Raw genomic sequence first — 23,117 nt, forward strand, 5'->3', positions numbered from 1 at the left:
GCAAGCTCGTGTTAGCGATGGATAAATAAGATATGAAAGTGAACTAATTCCCCTTTATACATATATGCATAAACTATATTGTTATCGTGTTTCGTCTGTAAAAAGTTTTTATTGTTTTTTTTTCTCTTCTTATATAAAAATAACGGATGTTGTAATAATGAATAACAAAGTCTTCTTATGTTTTATTATTATTTTCATTTGATTCATGCGCTAAGTATAGTTCCCTCGTTTGACTTTCTTTCTTTCTTTCTTTCTTTCATTGCATTCTTCTCTTCTTGTTGTTGTCGTATAATTAAATCGTGAACTTACTTCATTGTCGGCGCCATTATAGTCTCGTATTCAGTATGAGTGGCTTCCTGTAGTAAAGTAATAACGGGTTGTAAAACTGCCGCAAGCACTTCACCATTGTTAATTTCCGCCTGCAACATCGGCCAGACATTTTGCCACCACAATTTCTGAAATGAAAAGAGCATTTTTGTACGGTTGTTTATGTGCGTGCATTTAGATGTAATGCATAAGCATACCCTTGCAATTGTTAGTAACGTACTCATTGCAAAAAGCACTACATATATATATGCACGTCACTGCCTGTCACTGATTTATGAGAAATTATATGAAAGTTGATTTAAAGCACAATCGAAACTAATCTATGCATTACGTGGTTGCGTTAATTTTGATTGTTTTTCTTTTCTTTTCGTTTTTTTTTTTTTTTTTTTTTGTTTTTTTACTTGAGAAAGGCATTTATTGAAAAAAATTGATGCAATATATCATTATCTACAACTTGGACCACCTTTCTAGCAACATTTAGAAATGGCATTTTCTATCTATTCGTATGGTAGCTATTTTCCCATCACATGTAAACGTGTAGATAGAGTTGATTCATCAAATGCCAAGTTGTTCAAAAGTTCTTCCAGAGTTTGAGCTGAGTTTCCATCCAATACGTCTTCCAATTCAATGTCTCCTTGAACTTTTTTGATCCTCCAGGCCGTTTCTTGTCATCAAGATCATCAATTTTAAATCGTTAAAACCACAAGCGACAAATTGGGATAGAATGGAGCAGCATCACACATATCACTCACGCTTCTAAAAGTTTTCGATGAACTTTCACTGCAGATCTCTTCAAAGCAAACAACTAAAGTAATGAATGTCGAAAATGCAATTTTGATCGTTGCATAATTAGCGTCCGTATACACAGAATATCTATCTCAACAATACCAAAATGAAAAATGTTAGTTTATGTGGCGAAAGGTCATAATCATCGAATTTAATCGTTATATACAATGGTATTTTTCATTTCTTTTTATAAGTTTTACCTCTAGAAATTGCCTATCAAAATTAATGCAACCATCTAACATAATGAGAAATCAATTTAATAAATTATGTTCCCCGCTTTTATGAAAAGAAAGAAAGGAAAAAACGGAACACATATATAATAAAATGTTTGTTATGTTTTCTAATTATATATTGTATAGGACATGGGCGAGGGCAGGTTGGCGCACATGATGCATATGCAGCTTAGTATAATCTTTTAATTATTTACATACCCTGGGTATTAGTGGCATAGTCTCCATTAACGTGACTTTATAGAAATGAGATTTTTGTGAAGTGTCTTTCATGTTAACCACATCTAAAAATTTTAAAGCATTCACTGCTGGATCACTGTAATAAAAATGATTAAACATTTATTTATGTAGTAACAGCTTCGTCTGCTAGTTAAGTGTGGGTTTAATAATAATTTTTAATTTCTTTTCGATATGAACTGAGAATATTCACGCTTTGTTTCACATGATGGCGTCTGAAATGCGACATTTAACTTACTGTTTAACTTTGCTATCAATTAATCCGAATAAGAAAACAAGTAAGCCGACCGAATAAATACCCTATACCACATTGTCTAACATAGTTTTGATTATCATTATAGAACACAAAAATGATATCTTGTTCCAATATAAGGGCATATTTTTCAAGTACTTGTCTATGAGGAAGTCCATAGTTTTCATAATAATTTAGAATGCCGAAATACTACTATTTAGCCACTTTTGCCGAGAAATTTTGAAAACTGCAATTTTTTTCCATATAACGACTTTTTAGAATAGGACTTTATATGGAGAGTGGTCGAAAAAGTTGACCGATTCGAACCATTTTCAACAGTGTTCGGTTTTGGGCCAAAACACGTTACTGTACCGAATTTCATACGAATATTTCAAAAATTGCGATCTGTAGCTTGAACACAAATTACATGAACACACATCAGACGGACAGGCGGACACACAGGCTTAGAAATATTTTCTAGATCGATCGGTATAATAAAAGATGAGTCTATCTTAAACCCTTCTGCGTGTTACATACATCCGCACTAACTTAATGTACCCTGTACCACATATGGTGTACGATACAATTGTAAGCAAATAGTTTTATATAAAGGGAAAGTTATATGTTCAAAATGTATATATATTCTTGATCAGCATCAAATTCTGAATCGATTTAAGCATATCCGTCTGTCCATCTCTTCCTCTGCCTCTTTTCTCCGTCTGGCGATCTGTCCGTCTGCGTAAGTGTGTTGTCAATATTCTTCTTGCCGCAAAAATGAAGTTATCAACGTCAAATTTGTCGGAAGCAGTGGAAGTTCTTGCACGCAGATTGCTATTGAAAATAAGTAAAATCGGTTGAAGGACACGCCTACGTTACTACTTACAGTCAGAATACTTTTGTTTTCCAAAAGGAATACAAAATTAGTTTTTTGATTGCCCATAAACAATAGCCGATAAATATACAAAACTTTGAAAGCATATTCTATGGCGATGTTGTAATTACTGTCCAAAAATTGAAAAAATTGGCCACACCTTCCCAATATTATATTGTATCGAGAAAAAAACTTTTTTTAATACCTTTATAATAAGCAGAAACAAGCTTGGGAAACCCTCTAAGGTATATAAATTCTTGGTCAGGTTCAAATTTGGAATACACCTAAACATGTTCAGCTATTCGTCTGTCCATCTGCCCAAATGCGTATTAGCTGTGATAAATATTCTTCCGCTAGCAAAAATAAAGATATCGCCTACAAATTGACATACGAATTTGAAAGTGTACTATACCTTTCCAAGACACCTCTACAACGCCCACAATCCTAACAAAAACTTTTATTATGAAAATAGAAAAAAACAGCCACGCCACTGCCTATTATAGAGTATGAAAATTTGTTTTGTGTTTTTTAGTGTGACGGTGGTGGGTACAAAGGTTTCGGTCACGACCGAATATAATGTTCTTATTTGTTTTTAAACTGGTACATAGTAATTTGTATTGTGATAGTTTGAAATCAATGTTTGCTAAAAATTATAAATTCTATTTTTTGTATGTAAGCTCGGTTAAGGTTGAGGCAGATGAAGTTTAAATTTCAACCTGCGGTTGTCTATTAAGAGCACATGCGCTAATTGCAATTAATATCGTTAAGATGAACATAGCAAAATCGCCTCAGATTCTTAAGGTGTGCTGAAGAATATGTATATAAACAGTATTTTTATCGAGTCACTTATGAGCAGCAGTTGCGTATTTTGAACAATACAAGCAAAACTCAATACTCTATATTTCAGAAATATGTGAATGAATATAAGTTTGTTTCAGAGTTTTTTTACATTCAAGTCTGAGATCAAATTTAATGCTTTAAGTAAATTTTAAAGTCATGGTTATCGACTAAATCAAAAACTTGTCGATTTTTCCTATAGTTAGTTGAAATGTGAAAATAAAGGATTTAGTTTCAAGCGATCTCGCGTGAACTTTTATGGCGTCTTTGGCGTCCCATCTAGGCATCACAATAATCTGACGGCTATCGTCGTCATGGCAAGGAGTAATTTAAATTGAAAGAAATCGTTATTGTCACTTTAGGATAAAAAATTAAAAAAAGAAACTATTGCATACCGTTGGGAGGCACAATATTTCTTTGTTTATTGCTAGCCTTTCAAAGGCAAAGTTGCGAAATTTTATATTGAAATGCATTAGAATTCGCATAAGATTTTAAAATATAGTGAAAAAGGATTGAATCTGGTGACAATGAACATTGAAAGGCTTATTGACATTGCAACATTGCTAGGTGCATAGTCGTAATGCGAACAAAAAAGTGTGAAAAAAATGTCAAAATGGCTAAAACAAACACGACAAAAAAACAAAACCCATTATAGAATGGATACATTGTGAACATTTAATAGCTTTTATGCTAAGTAAAAAGAGACTATGTTAAGGAAATGTATTCAAAAATAGTAAAAAAAAGAAGGCTTAGCTTTCTCAGAAAATAACGGTGAAATACAGTTGGAATTTTTTTTTTCTTTTCATATATATTAAATAAATTCAAAAATATATCATTTTTCGCCATTTTTCTGGTGAAACTATTATTCTTGTCATCGCTGTAGGACTTGTACAATTCTCTGATCCAAAAAGTGAACAAAGCGGTTTTCACAGCTCTCTTCTAAAGTCAACTTTGCATCATTTAGTTAGAAGTTAAGCAAAGAGTTAAAAAGCAAACATCGAAAAAACGATGTTCGGATGAGGCAAAGTTCAGGCTACAAAGTGAATGCATCTAAACTGCTCAGTCAAGCTCTTTTAATTTTTGCTTGGGGGCGATGGAAAACCAAACCTTTTCAAATGATCAATTTTAGACGCATGATCACAGAAACTCGACTCGATCGTTTTTATTATTGGCAATAGAGATTGGAGTTAATCGTCTGGCGAGTTATAGCAGCCTATGATGCACGATACCCTTTCAATCCCATTCGTGGCCTCACCTATGCCGAACCAAAATCTTTCTCTCATATAACATGTAAGGCATTTTTGATCGCCCGTCATTTTGTTCCCTTCAAACATAATTCGACTTCGTTTCATTTCACCAGTGACTTGTTTATAGAAACCCGATCCATTTTCATCCCGAAAATTTTCATTATTAAATCACTATTTTAGCCTATATATTGAGTTTCTTTTTGGATCTAGTCTTGTTCATACGGTTCAGAGCTAACTTTGCTGATTGTTTAACACCCCAGCGAAAGAATCTTAGAATCTCAACGACATTATCAAAGCCTGCTTGATCGAAGTGCTACGCATGTTTATCATTGAAATTTTCGGAATTAAAAAGGGAAGAACCATTAATACGCTACTAATTGCGATATAGCATCTCAACCATAAATCGTTGATCGAAGTGAGATTGCAAACTATAGAGAATTTTTTCAGAATTTTCAGTCCATTTCCAATAAAAGTAACAAAGCCACTTTTTCCATGTTTTACAGCTGAGCTGAGCAGCTCCCAAGCTACTGGAAGGAACGCTAGCAATTGTTTACTTAACTCAATATACTACTTTATGTTTTCTTTTCTTTGTAGATAAATAAGGAATAAAACCGTTCTTTGGAAAACTGATGTGAATTGATTGTTTATTGCAGGGAGTGTTATAGCTAGCATTTATAAACTTCGAAAAAGTCACTATCAAGAAAGTAATGGAAAAAAAATAAAAAATGGTTCAATCGTAACAAAAAGAATGGGTTCGAATTTATTTATGGCCAAATAAATATATCTTATTCCATTAACAGCTATATAGAATTATTAGATCTGCGCTTTGTTAAGACCTAGGAGCCTTTTATGGCCTACGCGTGCATTTTATTTCTGTTGCACAATTCTGATGAGCGTAGCGTTGAACAGTTATTCGTCTATTTGACTATTGTGGAGGTTTTTCTTGCATGAAACTTATATATGGCTGGTGTCGAATCTCGTATACCCGTCATCATTAATATCTTTAACGCCCTTTGTTTTTGTTTATATTGTATTAAAAAAGTGAATGAGGTAAGATTTATCTTTCAGCTTTTACTTCACTAAAAGAACGATAAGAAAAATGAATCTACCACGCCGTGACGTCCATCATAAATAATTTAAAATTGACATACTTAGCTTTTCGCATGCCAATCTTCAAACCCTTTTATTTAAGACGGACTTGCATTCAGTTTACGCCGCACCGCGGAATTCTGCTCCGATTAATTTGACCAATTTTCAATACCAACCTGCGTGCCAAAAACTTCCAAGGCTTCTACCGAATTGTGAAGTCGATACCTTAATTTTTGCGGCCAGGAGAATGTTTATAACAAACATTACACAGGCGGATGGACGGACATGCTTAAATCGGTTTAGAATTTGGTACTGATCAAGAATACATGCGCTTTGTGGGTTCTCTGAAGTTTCCTTCTAGGCGTTGCAAATGTTTTGACAAACTGAATATACCCGTCATCCTTCGATGACGGATATAAAAATGTCCTTTTGCTCGTAGAATAAACAGCGTTGCAATTTTGGCAATCTTAACGTGTTCAACAATTAACAGACATTATGCTGACGAGGAAACAGACAAGCAGAGAGAACGAACATGGTTTGATCAATTCGAAATTGCAGGCTGATCAAGGATATATGTATATATATATATACTTGATAACGTCTACGAAAATTCTTTTTGGGTGTTACATACATTATGACACAAAACAAAAGGAGCATGCTTCAGTGGTGGATATAAAGGTAGCACTATAAACATACTGACATTAACTCGTTATAGCTATACTTTATTATTAACGCGTCGGACTGCGTCCGCATTTGGATTTGACGGAAATAGTCAAAAATTTAAATTGATGTCTTATCCTATATTCGGATTATTTTCTACGTTCAAACTAGAGTTTTGTACAGTATAAGTTCGTCCTTATGTAAACGTGATGACTACTCCGCATCCCACAAAGCAACGCTTTATTTTACTAATAGTGAAACGGTAAACTTAGATACTTATAATTATAGTATAGCTTGCCCTTGTATAACTGAGTAATATCTTTACGACATTTAAAATTCATTGCATAATTAACAGTTGTTTTTGCTTTTTATTCACATAGCGAGTCTGAAGATTTCCACTTATGATAAAGTACTCTTCACCTTTACTATATATTATATGTAATTAAAATGCTCGTACTTTAGATATGAATATCTTTAATTGTATATATGTGTGTATATGTGTGTATACATACTTACATGAAATATTTAATTAATTGCAACAATTGTGCTGTAGGTCTTGCCGTCGGTTCTTTGTTCACTAAGCGTGAGGTAGCCTCTTGCAGTGGTACAGGTACTCTAGGTAGCATCTTTTGAACATTCTCCTCTAACTGTGCATTTTGTTTTGTTTTAAGTATTTATGAGAAAGATATATATTTTATGATTAGAATTGAAATATATATGAATGAATGCGTTAGTTTTCGATTTTTTTTTTTCATACGTAATCCATTGAATTGGTGAATTGGAGAATTATAATCAATACTATGTCATATTAAGTTCATTGTTTGTTCGAATGTTTAAAATATCTGCGAATGACAAATAGATTGTATAACCAAATTGACGAGTATTTCACGTGTGGTCGAAAAAGCTAGTGAGACAACAATATGAAAGCGGAGCATGTACATTGTATACAATTCTGACAATGCCGTATAAGTGTTGCAAGTGAGTTTGCGGCTTTTGTAGATAAATAGCGTTACCGGCGCCTGCAGTAGAAATTCATGTTTCATTGTGGGACACTTTTACAGCTTTGGGCATCTGGTAACAATAAGTAATCGGAACGAGTGATGAATAATATCCAAAACCTGACCATAATAACAATGATTAAGCAAACTATTAACATCAATGATAAAACTGGCTATAATCTCTTATGGTTACTCTAATCCAATGAAGCCATGAGCATTCGAAGAGGTAAGAATCGCCCAGTCCTATCAAGTCAGCAGTCGTGGATTCACAATCATGGAATCGCAATGCGGTAGAGTTTATTTTGATGGTATCTATAGCCAGTGCTCAGTCGGTGAAGGTTTTATACTTGTTGATTTGGTACACATTCATTAGGCTGCGCGCATCATCTTCCTATTTTTTTCTTTTCTTCTCTTTGCTCGCGTTCCAGAGTGATATTAAACAGAAAAAATGACCACCGAACGCTGCCAGCAATAATTCATACGATTGAGATGAAAAACGAATGCAATATGTCGAACAATCTCATCTTCACTTATAATTTTTCCCGATGACTACATAACATAGTAGAGACTGGATATATATATACATAACATATATGCATAACTACAGTTCCGACTTCTTTTGTTCATTGAAAAAATGAAAATTTCAAGGCAAGTTCTAAAAAGTGTTTATTCAATACATATATATATATATATATATATATATATACATATATATATATGCTTTACTTTTCCTTTATATATGGATATTGTATATATTTAGAAAAATCCTTACTCTCTCTCACTTCTTTTTGATGTATTGTATGATATTGTATAGTGATAGTAAAGCCCATTAGCAACACTTCACCTAGTTATTGAATACATTTACATTACATTTACATTATCATATCGTATGCAGAAATCACTTGATAACAACCATAGACTTGAAGCATTAAAGTACATAAAAATTGATAACTAATTCACTTTTTCCATTTTAATGAAAACAATTGCTCTTAAAAATAATAAAATTAAAAATCCTCAAGTACGATATAGCTTTCAATAAGACTAATAGCCTTAGATGCTAGTCCTTTAGGGCTTCTATCTTACGTTTTACAAATCTCTGGCCAAATTAATAATAATAACAATAATAACAAAAAGAAAAAAAAAACCTAACGAAATTCTCATGACATTCGAATTATAAGTAATTGCTTTTTAAACGATTTTAAATTAGAATTTCTCGAACTTTAACTTCTTACTCTAACCGTATGCTAGTTTCGTTTTAAAGTCAACCGGTTGTAGAATTTTTCACAACGAAAATAAATCTCTATGGTCAATGTGAATTTAATATTAATAAGAGCTGGGCAACCGCCGGTCCGCGGGCTATGAGATAAGAAAATTAAAATTGGCCCGTTGATGAGACAAGTTGCCCACCCCTGACAAATAGACAGTAAAATTTATGTTTTTTAGTTTACGGAAACGCGGGAATTTTCTTCTCTCCAAGTTACTTACGCCTTTAGACGTCACGGGTCTAGAAGAATGGATGCTGTAGTCTTGATTGCTTTACATACTATAATTCCTATTGATTTACTTTGACTTTCGAATCAGTTCCGTTTCAAGTCATCTACGTGATTTTTATATAATATATTCTCTTATATACCTCCAGCTTATGATTTACATAAGCTTACATGCAGCCTATTAGTCTTATTCATAAAATGTCGGTGTGAATGGAATCGAATAATGCTCTTGTCATCCTGGATGAAGGAGCGATAGCTGGATTGGATTCTGAAGTTGAATTATACATTGCATATTATCCATCGAATCTTTCTCTCAAGATAAATACAACTTGCGCTTCATGCAATTAAAAATTTATTCGATTTAGTATTTTTTTATCTTTATTTTCTGTTAACGATTTGTATATTTCTTGATATCGAGCCTTATAGACCGAACGAAGTTGATTGTGAAAGTTGTTGTAAGATTTTTCTTAAAACCAATTGCAACTCATTCTATACCCAATTATTAGTGTAATAAACTGTTAGTTAATGGGACTACTAGTCTATGTTAATGGGAAACTAGTCTAGAAGCCAGTTTGAGTATCCTGTATAACGAAAATTTCTAGATATCCTTCTTTACGGTGAACGAACGAGGTAAATTGTATTAGTAATAAAGGGACGAAATTTTTCAAAACACTTAAGAACAGCAGCTTTTCAATTGTTTTTTCTTCTTACATTATTGTTAACAAGGGTTATGCTTTACTAACGTATATGCATCTTGATTATAATATTTATTGTTTTTTCATCCGTCTTCTCAATTCCGCAAATATTGCTCCTAAACGTGTTATAAGTATTTATACCCTATACCCCTTGTGTGATAGGGGCTATACTAAGTGTACTGGGATGTGTACATACGTTGAAAAGGACTTGAGGTAGAAGCATCTTATTTTTTATACCGTTTAGAAAGTAATTCTGAATCGTTCTAAATTTGCCTGTCCCTCTGCCCGTCTGGCCATAAGTCTTACTTTCTTCTGTCCAACTATTGGTCAGTTGGACAATTGGTGCACTAATGTGTTCTGCCCAAAGGGTGAATTCTCTTGAAAATGCTATTCGTGTTAGACCGCTTTTTCGACCACACCTTATCTGGGAAAATTGTTAGGTAAATAATTGTATAAAGGGTATTGGTATTTAATGGTGGGCCCCGACCGTCATTTTTCAAATAACTTTAACTTTATCGGAAAAATTCCATCATGCTTATACGATTTTGTTTCATTGTTTAAAAAAATGTTTGATTTTTTTGTTAATCTAATTCATTATTATTATTATTATTATTATTATAAATTTAGCGAAAGAATAAGTTTTAAGATTAAAGTCTTAAAGCACTAGCATCTAAGGCTATCTGCGGCTTCATTAAAAACTCTACCGCACTTGAGATTTGAACCCACGTACATTGAGTTGAAAGTCGAGACTTTTGCCTACTCGGCCAATCAGGCGGATTAATCTAATTCAAAATCGCGGTCCGTAAAAGTACGCCAGGCGAGGAGCGTCAAAGCAAATAAGCATTGATTTTCATGTCGGTTGAAGACAATCGAAGAAAAAAAGTTTCTTTATGCACTTTAAGATTCACCTAACTAATTCTCCTAAGTATTAATAACTTATTAATTATTGTTAAAATAAATTTTTATTGGTTAGAAGACTTGAAAAGAAAATTTGAAAAGTAATATGCCAGTGGCACACTACCATAGGGTTTATGATGAACTGTTTACTCATTAAAATATAGTTTGCAATTAACTGCCTGCGTATATCGTATTTACATAATTCCAGCAACCCTGTTATATATATAAATCGGTCGATATCAACGTCGAAAACTAGTAAGGTAAGGTGAAAAATTTAATATTAATTGTAAATTGTTTCTATCATTTTACGCAAACTGGATTTATTTAAGGCATGAGAGCAAATTAAATAAAATATTATAACAATGGAGACATAGACCAATCAACCAAGCAAATGACATTCATTTTTATTTTCAAATAGTTATCTCAGCAGACAACCAGAAGCATTAGAAAAATTTTAAAATATATATATGCAAGTGAACTTTTTGATTAACTCTTGACAACCATTGAAACACAAACTCTAATACATTTGTAAATATATGCTAAGCAAAGTCATAGAGATTTATTCATTCATACATATCAGTACACATTATGGTTTGCTTAACGACATCGTCTCTACCTCTAGCTTTTTATACATTCGTAGACAAGTGCATATACAATCGAGAACGAGAAGACGATGGCAGGATGTCTTATAAATGTTGCTTTAGTAACATACCATTCAATATTTCCCGGGACTGGCATATAAATGTCATCTCGGTATGTTATGATTAGAAAGTTTCATTCCTCAAACAACTTCAATCCAAATTTCATGTCATTTCAATCATGTGTCTACTAGAAAAATTCAGTGTTACATATGTTGATCAATCATTGCTTTTTAATGGGGAAATATTGCGCTCAATTTCAGCATTCAGTCGGAAAGTGTTACGGCAACTATTCTCCGTCATAAACAAAAATTCGTTCGCTCAATGTACTGATTTTAAACAAGGTCGTATGTGGATACCGATTCTTTTTCACTGTATTCTTTAGATCGGCTCTGCTTGTGCATTTCGAAGGAGAGATTGGAATCAAATAATGAGATTATTCCGAAAATCGAAACATCGTTCTATAAAAAAGGCATCGAAATGCTAGATAAATATTAAATTGATTTAAAAAAAAAAAAATAAAAATATTTTTCCTACTTAGTCCCGGTAGTTATTGACCAAGGTATTATGACTAAATATTAACTTTGATTTCAATCTGTATATGCATGGAGTAGATGTCATTATGATAACAAAATGCATTGAATTAAGCGTGCAATGAAAGAAACCTTACAGGAACGAGCAGTATGCAGGATGCTTACAGTGAAAGCAAAACCAATTCAATATCAATTTGTACGTTCGTTTGCGTTGAGAGGAATGGGATTATAGGAAATATGCTTTTTTTTCTTTGTTTTTTTTTTTATTTTTTTGCTTATTTGAAAATAAGTTTTGTTTCGGCTCTCAAAGAGCGAGGAGGAGTTAGTTTATTTTACAAAATGCTTAAAGGGCAAGAGCAACTTTTATGTGTTTTTGTCGAAAAATTGCCAGAGCTAAGACGAAAGGTAGAAGACCAATAATGGGGAAAATTCAAAGCATGCATTATTAAGGCCATTACAATATGCCATTAACAATATGCTGCCAAAAACGCTATGGAAATGATTCATAACATGAATCATTTTTGTCAATTGCTCAAAATTTTTAGAATTTTTGCAGAATTAAGCAATCGACTGCCAGCGATCCACTTTACCATTTCAATGTACGAATTCGTTGCATGCTTATGTATGTTTGTACATATTTCACTTTAACTTTCTCTTCCGCTCTTTCTTTCTTGATTTTCTTTTTTTCTTTTTTTTTTTTTCTCTTCCTTTCTCTATCGCTACGCCGACTTTCATTTTTTCTCCTTCCATCAAGAAATCCTTAGAATTATTATCAAATGTTTAATTCTAAGATCTCGTGTTTGCTTGTATGTATTGTATATCTATCTTGAAACCAGAAAATAGGGTAACAATTGCAAATTCTACTTACCATCTCTAATTGTTTAATGTAGTTGGAAGTGGTGTTAGCTGCTTGAATAAGAGGACGTCCTCTGTTAAAGACAGCGCATATCACCAAGCCCAATGAAAACATGTCACTAAGCAAACTGCATTTGGAATTCAGTTGTGTCTCAGGTGCTGCGTTAAATTCGTAAGTAAGAAAATGCAAAGAAACATAAAACCGTTACTGCGTTAAGTGCTAAAGCTCATAAAACCTGTCAAATATTTATACATATATAATATATTTACGTACGTATTTAAGCATATATACATATAGATATATATATATATTATTATATATATATATATATATTACATCTTTTTTTTGTGTTTACTTACCAATGAAATTTAAATTTGGTTGAGCCATTTTTGACAAACGGTTGCTCCATGGTTGGCATGGTATCGAATCATTTAAATCAGTCTCATTCATTCTTTCTATATAGGTTATAGGTTAATTAAATCATTACAATTAATCTTATATTTAAGCCGACTACACATCCTACCTATAAATTCTAATCCACTCAATTTCCAGGTACCACGCTTTGTCACCAGTATCGATGAAGGGCAAACGTTACGATGTATTACATGTCCAGAATAATGTAAATAGGATAGTGCCTCTACTAACTATTAAAATGGGAAGAAGCATAATATTGTAGTCAGTCCAAGACGACTTCGCCTAACATAATCATTTATCTATTATTATAATTTCGTCATAAAATATTTCCAAAAATATCCTCTTATTATATAAAGGCTTACATTCCATGAGAAGCCTTATCATGGGTAGAGGATCGAAAAGTTGAACCATATGCTTCAAAGTTAGCCGAGTACATTAAGATATCAGATCGAATATTTTGAAGCAATGTTCATCATGAAATACTAAAAATTGAACTTGACTGTCATATAATAACTAAATTTTTCATCAGATTTGAAGAGAATTGAAGAAATGGTTCCACTTTCATAGCATACATCATATTAAACATGAAATTCTAAATGTTTATGTTCTGCACTACTTGTGATTAAAGGGTATATTAAATTTGTATGGATGTGTGAAAGGTGGTAGTAGGATTGGTCCGATCCAATTCCATGTCAATATATTAAATCGTATCAAAATGTATCGAATTGGAAACCTGCACTTTAAATACAAGCCCACACGGACAGACATTACCGAAAGAAGACGAACATTCCGATGGGCCTAAGCTAATTTTGAAAATGATTCTAAATCGATGAGAGTCTTAAAAGTAAGTTTACACTGAGTGTTGTGTACAAATGTTACAAACTTAACGTACCCTTTTATCGCGAACGGTGCAGAAGTAAGAGAATAATGAATGAATTTTTGGTTTGCATTTAAATAATCACCTGTAAAAATCCATATTTCAATTCAATATCTAAAAATTGATAGTTCTTAGCGTGACTGGGCTTATGCGGCATTGGTACTGAATTTTGATTTAGAGGAGAATTACCAGAAGTAGTAGGAGGAGGTACGACATTTTCGTAAGTTTTTGATTCCTATAAAGAAAAGATAAAATACAAATTAATATGAAATGAGATTCATCCATATTCACTTGGAATTCCTTGCGGTCCATAGGAAAAGCACATCTCTCTAATAATATTTATATCAAATTTTCCCGTTGGCCGTTTGGATATTTTGTGTTAAGTGGGAATGCTTGTGTGTGATAACATCACCGAAGAATGCGGGGTAAGCACGTCTGTCTGTCTGTCTGTCTGTCTGTCTTTGCATAGCCATTTTAAATATTCTCATGGCAGCAAAAATGTAGTTATCGTCTGCAAGCTTGGCGGAACCATCGAAAGCTCGTTCAGATTAGTACTGAAAATGAGAAAACTCGGTCGAGGAACACGCCTACAGTACTACGTAAAATGAACATACCTATGCTTTTCAAAACTAATAAGAAATTAACTTTCTTATTCCATATGAACGTACAAGAGTTTGCACTTATATTCTACGGGTGATGATGGAGTACGTGCACGGAAGCGGGCAAAATTGGCTACGCCTATCCAATATTACAGTGTATCAACGTTTCATTTTTTTTCAATATCTTTATCAGGCGCGGAAGCAAGTTTCAAAAACTCCATAAAGTATAAATTTCTGTCCAGTTTCATATTGGGAATACATTTATGTCCGCCTGTTAGTCCGTTCAACTGTCCATCTGCATACGGTGTAGTATCCGCTGCTTCTGCCGTTAGCAAGATAAAAGATATCGCCTACAAATTTGCAAAATAGTTTGAAAATGGCTCAAGCAGGTGCAAGGACACGCCAAAAACCTAAACTGAAAAGATCTTTGCTTTCCGTATTTTTTACTCATTGGTCATAAATGACATAAATACAGAATATAAATTTCCCTAAAATTATTCTACAAGAATATCAAACAGCAGCCACCCCCACACAATAATATGAGGTGCGTAAATTCATTTTTTTTTTTTTTTTTGTTCAAACTGTTATAGGATAACAAGCCGTACAAAATGTCCATTCGTCCATACAAAACATACGAAACACATATACGAAGCGTACAAACATTATTGTGTGACACTATGAGACTAGCGTTTTTCTTAAAATACAAAAAAATATTTTCTATATATATATTTCCTTTAAGTTTCAAAAAAAAAATCTACTTATATATATATGCATATATAACACTATGACGATAAGTAAGACCAATATTCATGTTAAATTCCGCGGGTACATCGAATATCACAAGTTTTTTTTTCTTTCTAAATTGGCAGCACTTTGAAAGACATCTGTCTCCATTTTCACATTATAAGCGGCATTAGTTTCGTTCGATTATTGTACTGTCGTGGACTATGAATACCTTCCGCCAATATTATTTGCTTGAAACTATGCGCAAAAAGTGACCGAAATAAATTAAAAAAAGTAAAAATTAAATCGATCACACATTTTGCACACAATAGTATTTATATACATATGATTTACACGGTTAGACATGGAATATCACTAGAATTAGTCCGTCGTATGAAAACAGAGTTAAGTTGATATGGTTACTGTCGCCCGTTAGGAGACGGGAAGTGAGTTGAGAGGTTTACTCGGTGCTGGATTTCCTCTTTTTGTCTATTAAACAATGTCGACATCAATATTCCGGATCGGTCTTAACGACACTCTCTTTCTTTGATCGCCGCACGAATTATTGTAATGTTTAATTTGTTTAGCTTGCTATGTTGGCAGTGTTTGGGTGGAATTTTTTTCGTAACCAATATTAAATAAATAAAAGGAATTTCTTCTTGTATCATACGGTTACGCATCATCTGCATCCCGTTTAAAGAAGGATGGTGATGTTTGTTTAATACCACAAGAAGAGAGTGGTTTATTGTAAGGTGTGGAAAAGCTACCAAAAACATCATATTTTTTACATGATATCTTGAAAGATATGCGTACGGAATGCGGTTCGTGACACATTGAAAGCACTCAACTGTGAAGCAGTAACCCATGCAATTTACTCGCCAGACTTGCCTACTGTCGATTGCCATCACGTGTTTGCATCGACGAGATACTGGCAAGCACCTTGATTCCCACGAAAATATGCCTCGATGATTGATTCGCAGCCAATGGGGAAGATTTTTACTAGCATGCTATCGACACATTGCTCAACAGATACAAAAAATTTATAACTATCAATGCACCACATATCCCTATATATAGAGAGAAATCCGCATTTTTTGATTGAATATATATATATATACATTTACACTTATGCACATACACTCATATAACTAGCGATTGAGCGCGTATTGAGTAAACTACTTTTCATCATACTATGTCAAAAAAAAGTTCGTAATGGACGGTTGGTGAGTCGCTTAATTAACCCAATTAAAACCATATCGTAACGTATTTGATAGATGACAGTCTACAGATAATGCCAGATGAAACACTTCTCTAACGAATCGAGAAGAATTGAGAAAGCTTGGCTTGGGAAGCTTTGATGCATTCACCGTATAGCGTTGCCTTTGCCCTGCGTGATTACAATTTGTTTGGTTCTCCGCGGAAGTCTCTGTAAAGCTGACTTTAAAAAAGGTCTGTGAAAATCACTTGGCTTACCCTTTTCGCCCTCGAGTTCTGCAATCATCAGATAATAGTTTTAACAGAATATTACATATCGGTTCAATAAATTTCGTTTTAAAAATTGAAAATAGTTTAGGAGAACTAAATGCTGGTAAAAAACGTCATGAAATTTTTCATTTAATGTGGATGCTACTTGGTTACGATGTAAGGGTATTTATGAACTATTTTACCGACCTACTAATTAGTGTCCTTTTTTTTAAAATTCTCATTAACGTTTTCAAGCTAGTCCTCATGAGTTTTAGAAACTGCTAAACAAGACCAAAGCAAATATTTAAACGCATTTCATTTTATGGAAGTAACATCATCATGGCCGGTTGAATATTGATAACATTCACAAAAGTTTCTAATCATTTAATCCGTTTGGTTGTACATTTCACATTACATTCCCTATCTACCCTAATCCAGCAATTAATGAAATTGCGAAAACTTACCTAAGAACGTTACTTACAGCATTTTCCCTAAGAGTTCACTACAACTTATCATCGTTAACGGAACGATGCGTAAAGATATCTCATACCAACACCTACTGAGCTAATATAGATGCTTATAGTCAAGTCGATACCTATCTAAATATCTTTGGGACGTAGTTCAGGTTATTTAAGAGTGAATTAATGTAAAAAATCCACCGATAAAGACCTACGTCCGATAAGCATTTATAATGAATACATTTTTTAACAAGATCTCCGTGGATTCGAAAGATAAAATTTAATAGCATACAATTAGTCATCAATGCGTGCTGAACGGTGGCGCTGACATTAACAAGACGGGTAAGGATTGATTGTTTAAGCAGTTTGGGTATAGCGACATAACATGTTACTAACTAATTTAAGGGATAACATTTCTGTAACAGGCTGAAAAAAGACATATGTTTGGCCATGCTTTTTAGAATGGAATGAAAATTAGTCGAATGATAATATGCGTGGACAATTTGAAGGAAAATTGTGTGCCAAATTTCATTATACCGTATATCATTTATGGTATAGAGTATATTAAGTTAATGCGCACGTATGTAACATCCAGAAGCGCTTAGGATACACCCACCTTTTATTATACCGATCAATTCAGAATGATTTTCTAAATCGATGTAAGTCTGTGTGTCTGTCTGTCCGTCTCATGTCTATCCGTGTATTTTTATGTTCAAGCTGCAGGACGCAAATGATGAAATTTGATACATTGATGTGTTTTGACCCAAGAACGAACGCTATTGAAAATGGTTCGGGCCGGTCCGGTTGTTCGACCACGCCCCATCTTATGGCCTATTCTGGAAAGACGTTATATGAAAAAAGATTGTAATTTTCAAAATTTCTCGGCAAAAGTGGCTAAGTAATAGTATTTTGGCATTTTGAGTTGCTATGAGCATTTGGACCGGCTGTAAGAATATTTTAAACCCCCTATCATATAACCCTTTCTTCGTAAACGAAACCTTTAGATGGTAAAGAGGTTGAATTTCCAATATTTTACGGTGGAAATTGACTCAAAATAGTAAATACACAAAGAAGTCTATCTTATCGAATTTGGACTAGGCAGGTCTATATCACCGCATATAAGTATTTTCATGAAATCTAAACCCTTATCTACCAAAAAAGCCTAATTGTTAATTTTTTTGTGATGAGAAGTTGTTCACGATAGTAATTAAATAAAAAAATTAAATAGACCTAATTTGAATCACATGGGTCTATCTATATCTTCGCCTCACTCTGTATAAGATATCTCATGTTATCTTAATAATCCATAGTAGCGTTTCACCAAAAAAAATTAACGGTAGAGAATTTAAATCACATAAGTCTATTTGTTTTTGCACCGCAACTTGTATAGGCGCTATCATGATTCACAAACTCGTATATGAAAAGAAAATCTATCCTTCGAATATGCGGGCTTTCATAAAAATTATGGCTTTGTATGTAAATAATGTGTACTTTTTGATGTATTATTACTAAAACAAGCGAGTAACTTTATTAAGCGAGGTAGTGTAGGGTATATAACACTCAGCGTCACCCGCCTATAATGTTCTTACTTATTTTTTGATACTAGTGTTTGTGAAACAGACAATATTTATATAACCCAATAATTTGATACTAAAGTATAAGCTGAACAAGTCAAAGATTGATCTGAGGACGGACCTCACTCGCTTTATAGGCCTTGTCACTTCATGTTCTATTTTATTTAGCAAATCTAAGTTAATTGTATTCAATCTTTATTTAACATGTTTTGTGTCATACAATAACTCTCCTATCTGGTACATATATGGCATAACAATTGACAGATCCATACGACTTCTCTAGCAATCTTTAAAAGATATGTGTCAATATATCATGACATTCTGATCGTTAGTTTACAAATTATTGTTATTTTAGTCACATAAATTATTTTAGTCGCTTTGGACAGCTTTCGTCGGTTGCTGTTCACTACGCTGCCTGCCGATTTGACTCGGAAGTATACTGATGAAAGCATTTTTCACCCATTGTCACATATCGTATGAAACAATCATTTTTATTTTGCTCTACACAATTTTCTTCCATATGCCTTTAATATATTCGCTTCGTCTGTGTTTATCTACACATTATATTATAATGATAAGTTCGTCTTGTTTTGAATTCTACTTCGACTTAATAAAATACGAACGTACACACTCAATTAAGGACGCAAGAAAAGAAATAATTGAATAAAAAATACAAAAAACAACTGCTCTTCGTTTAGGCGAGAAGAGCACATTTATTGCATATTAGTTGTGTATGGCAGGTGTTATTCGCTAACAATAACAATTTAATAAAAACAATTAAAAAATAATCCGATATATATATTAAGAGGCAAACTGCTCGTAATATCTTTAATATCAAAAAATACTCGCAGTCAGAGCTATAAAATACGCCCAGTCATTCTATGCATACGTGGATATAAAATTGAATTTTCCTTAAAACAGAAAATTAATTTAAGCGGACGCAATAATTTCTTTTTTATGCATTGCAGCGAAACCATTTTCTTCTCTTTTTTTTTTTTTAATGCTTGAACAACAAACCAATTAATGTGCGCTATCCATGTAGATACGGTAAGGGTCAGGAAGGATAGTGAATTGAGGCGGGATGAGAAACGATAAAATGTTTGTAACACGCCTAAGAAATAGCCCGGAAACAGATGGGGAAGATCCCCGTATTCCGATTTCGGATATGGAAGCCGTGAAATAAAAGTTTCTCTTCGAATGAAGGCCTTATCTTTCTAAAGACAAATTTCACTTTTCATTTTTTTGTTTAGAGACAAAGTTCTATTTATAATCATCAAAAATCGTAAAACCATTTTTTTTTTAAGGCAAAATTAAATGCAATCGCGTAAGGGAGTCGCATTTGCCACTATCGGCTATACTCGTATGTATTCGTTATGGGCATCAATATTGTAAATTCTTTGGCTAAGTTTGTCTAATTGTTTGTGTGCCTATCTCTACCGGCCTAAATTCTCTTCTCTTCTCCTTAGGCCATGACTTGAACATTTTTTAAGCAATTGATTTAATTATCTTAGGTATGAATATTTCTCTGTCAAGTTCAGTGGGAATCAAATAACTTAAGCGAAATTATCGGAAACTTTTCCAATGTGCATTATAGTATGGACTATTTCCTACATATATATATATATATATATATATCGATTTCCGTATGAGATACTATGCATGGTATATACAATGTAATAAAAAATATGTGAAGCTTTGCTTCATTCTGCAATCAAATATGCAACAATGTATATGTGCACTAAATGGGAATGGATATTAAAGCTTTCGACCTGTTGCTTTCTTCCTTATCTTGCTTCTTGTTTGCTTTTTTTAAATATTTACTTGCAATATATCCGCTTAAAGATACCGAGAAACTCTTGTAAATATATATTAAATTTACCGGAGATTATTTTTCTCAATACAAATGCGTATTATTGCTATAAAAATTTCTTCTTTTTTTTTTTTTTTTTTTTTTTTGATTCCACTTATAAATAAATATCTCTAGTAAAAATGGAAAGATTATTTAAGATTGAGATCTTTACATGATAATAAAATCACAGTTCAAGAATAATCAAAATTTTTTTAAAACCTTTTAGAATTGACGGTTTCCTGAAATACAATAACCTTTTTTGTGACTGATATTGATCAGCAATGAGAAAGAAACATAATTTGAATCAAATTTTTAATAGCTACCTCGATGTATAATTCTATATTCGAAAGAGAGGGGGAAGTTAGGGTCTTTCTAATTTCGTATCATAAATCGTAGGATATGCATGACCGTATGCGTTGTATATCGTTTATATATTAAATCAAATTCTTTTACAATTTGTCACAATCTCTTAGGTATTTATGTCCACTAATAATAAAGCGGCTATTTTCAGCTCGAGTTAAACGTTTTAGTTCCCACCTAGATGAGGACACATAAGTCTGATATATTGGGTAAAGTAAAGTAAAAAATTTCATTGCGTTCTTCCTTTTACAGTTACGTAACTTTGGTAATATTAAGCTGGTGAGAATTCCTATCTGCGAATCTCTGAATTTGAACCCGTTTTGAAGGGACTGATGCAAGGTGTTGCAAGCTAAACCATATGCAATAACAACGCATGCAAAAAAAAGATGGTACTCCAAAATGGACCAAGCTACATACAGAATGGATAAAGCCTACGTAAGGTAATACTTATGATGACATTAAAAGGAAATTGCGCCTTACCTGGCCAGACGATCTATTCTATTCTATATTATTAACAAATAATGCGATTACAACGTGCCATTAAGGTAAAGCGTTCGGAATTGATTAATAGGAAACGTGGTGCTTTCCGTCAATGTGAGATTTTGACCATTTTCAATAATTTGGCAAAAATTAAAAGAGTTTGACTGCAAAGTTATGATGCATGAATCGTATAGTTCGGACTTTCCATCTGCCGACTATTATTTGCTCTCTGCCGAAATCGTTTAAAGATGCAAAGGTGACTTTAAAATAGGCCCTAGAAAATCATTTAGGTTAGAGTTTCATCCAGAAATTTATGAAGTTCTACAGTCCCAAAAATGGTAAAAATAGGTAGGTAGATAGATAGATAATAGCTATTGAGAACAGTATAGTCGGGCAAGACCAGCTATTAGATACCTCTACACCATTTCGCCTAATACAGTTATTCATTCGTTTTGGTAAAGTTACACATTATTTTGCATGCAAATGGACACTTTTCGTAAAAGCCGGCATGTCCTTGATATTCCAAAAATAGATCTACTTGATCCAAATTCAGTAAGATTGATTTCTATGTCAATTTACTGTTATGAACTAATTTTCTCCCGGAAATATTAAAATTTATACCTTGTCACCATATAAAGATTCAGTTTTCGTAAGAACGGTTTTGTATGAGAGAGGGTTCAAAAAATTGCCCCAGTCGAACCAATTTTTTCGTATCGATTTAGAACATCCAAATTGTATTGCAGAGCGAGATTGGTCGAGAAATTTTAAAAATTGTTTTCTTTTTTTTATGTAATGAGATTTCAAAGTAGAGCGTTATATGGGGAATGGTCAAAAAAGTGGACCGATCTAAACCATTCATTCAATACCGTTCATCTTTGGATCAAAGCACAAATTTCATTAAAATACCTTGAAAATTGCGACGTGAAACTTGAACACGAATTTATAAGGACGTACGTTAGACGGACAGACAAGTTTAGAACGATTTAAAAAGTGATTCTGAATCAATCGGTATAATAAAAGGAGAATCTTTCTATTACGTACGTCCACATAAACTTAATATACCTTATATATTGCAAGTGGTGTAAGGTGTAAAAAGAAAAATTGAGTGTAAAAATGACGAAAAATTGCTGATATTTTTCCACACCTTTTGCATTCCCTAAGCTTACACTTTACACCTAGAGAAACTCGTTCTAAAGTTTTTTTTTTTTTTTTTTTTTTTGTTATTATTAGCAACCTATTTAATTAAAGTTCTCTTTTTTCTTTCTGTTTTGCAATCTCTCTCTCTCTCTCCTTCGCCCGTGGCTCTTTCTATTCTTAATCCTCAAGCCGACTCAACAGCATGTTGAACCTTAGCAAGTGGACCCAATAGCCATTACAAGCCTAGGAGACGGATGATTAAAACAAATTACAATTTTCCACTAGTTTGGAAATGGGCTCATTTGTGCCCTGGTCACAATCGTTCTCAACAACTGCTAATTAGCGAAAATGTGCTTTCATACCAAGGACAAAAAAAAGATTAATTCGAATATACTTCCATTAATAAAGTCTGTAAAGAGGAGTTCCGACTAAGCTAAAAAAAAATTTGGCATTACGCAATGACCATCCAACGAGTCTAGTAACTACAAAGTTAAGTTAATGTTAAGATATACAAATACATACAAAATATTGTATAATATATATGGCGAAAATACTATAT

At 33.1% G+C, this 23,117-nt stretch overlaps 1 protein-coding gene across 8 annotated transcripts in view; it reads right to left on the reverse strand.

Moving 5' to 3' along the window:
- The window catches only part of LOC119645199 (SCY1-like protein 2), a 56,666-nt gene that overhangs the window by 32,135 nt on the left and 1,414 nt on the right, over positions 1-23,117 (reverse strand). For all 8 annotated transcript variants that reach the window (XM_038045212.1, XM_038045208.1, XM_038045213.1 and 5 more), the window contains exons 4-10: positions 14,000-14,149; positions 13,147-13,267; positions 12,983-13,078; positions 12,636-12,781; positions 7,033-7,163; positions 1,545-1,659; positions 310-455 (exon numbers count right to left, since the gene is read on the reverse strand). In XM_038045212.1, coding sequence (XP_037901140.1) covers positions 310-455; positions 1,545-1,659; positions 7,033-7,163; positions 12,636-12,781; positions 12,983-13,078; positions 13,147-13,267; positions 14,000-14,149 — 905 coding nt within the window. The remainder of the gene's footprint in view (positions 1-309; positions 456-1,544; positions 1,660-7,032; positions 7,164-12,635; positions 12,782-12,982; positions 13,079-13,146; positions 13,268-13,999; positions 14,150-23,117) is intronic.

Source organism: Glossina fuscipes, unplaced genomic scaffold, assembly GCF_014805625.2.
Source record: "Glossina fuscipes isolate IAEA_lab_2018 unplaced genomic scaffold, Yale_Gfus_2 1, whole genome shotgun sequence".
In the NCBI taxonomy this organism is placed as follows: Eukaryota; Metazoa; Arthropoda; class Insecta; order Diptera; family Glossinidae; genus Glossina; species Glossina fuscipes.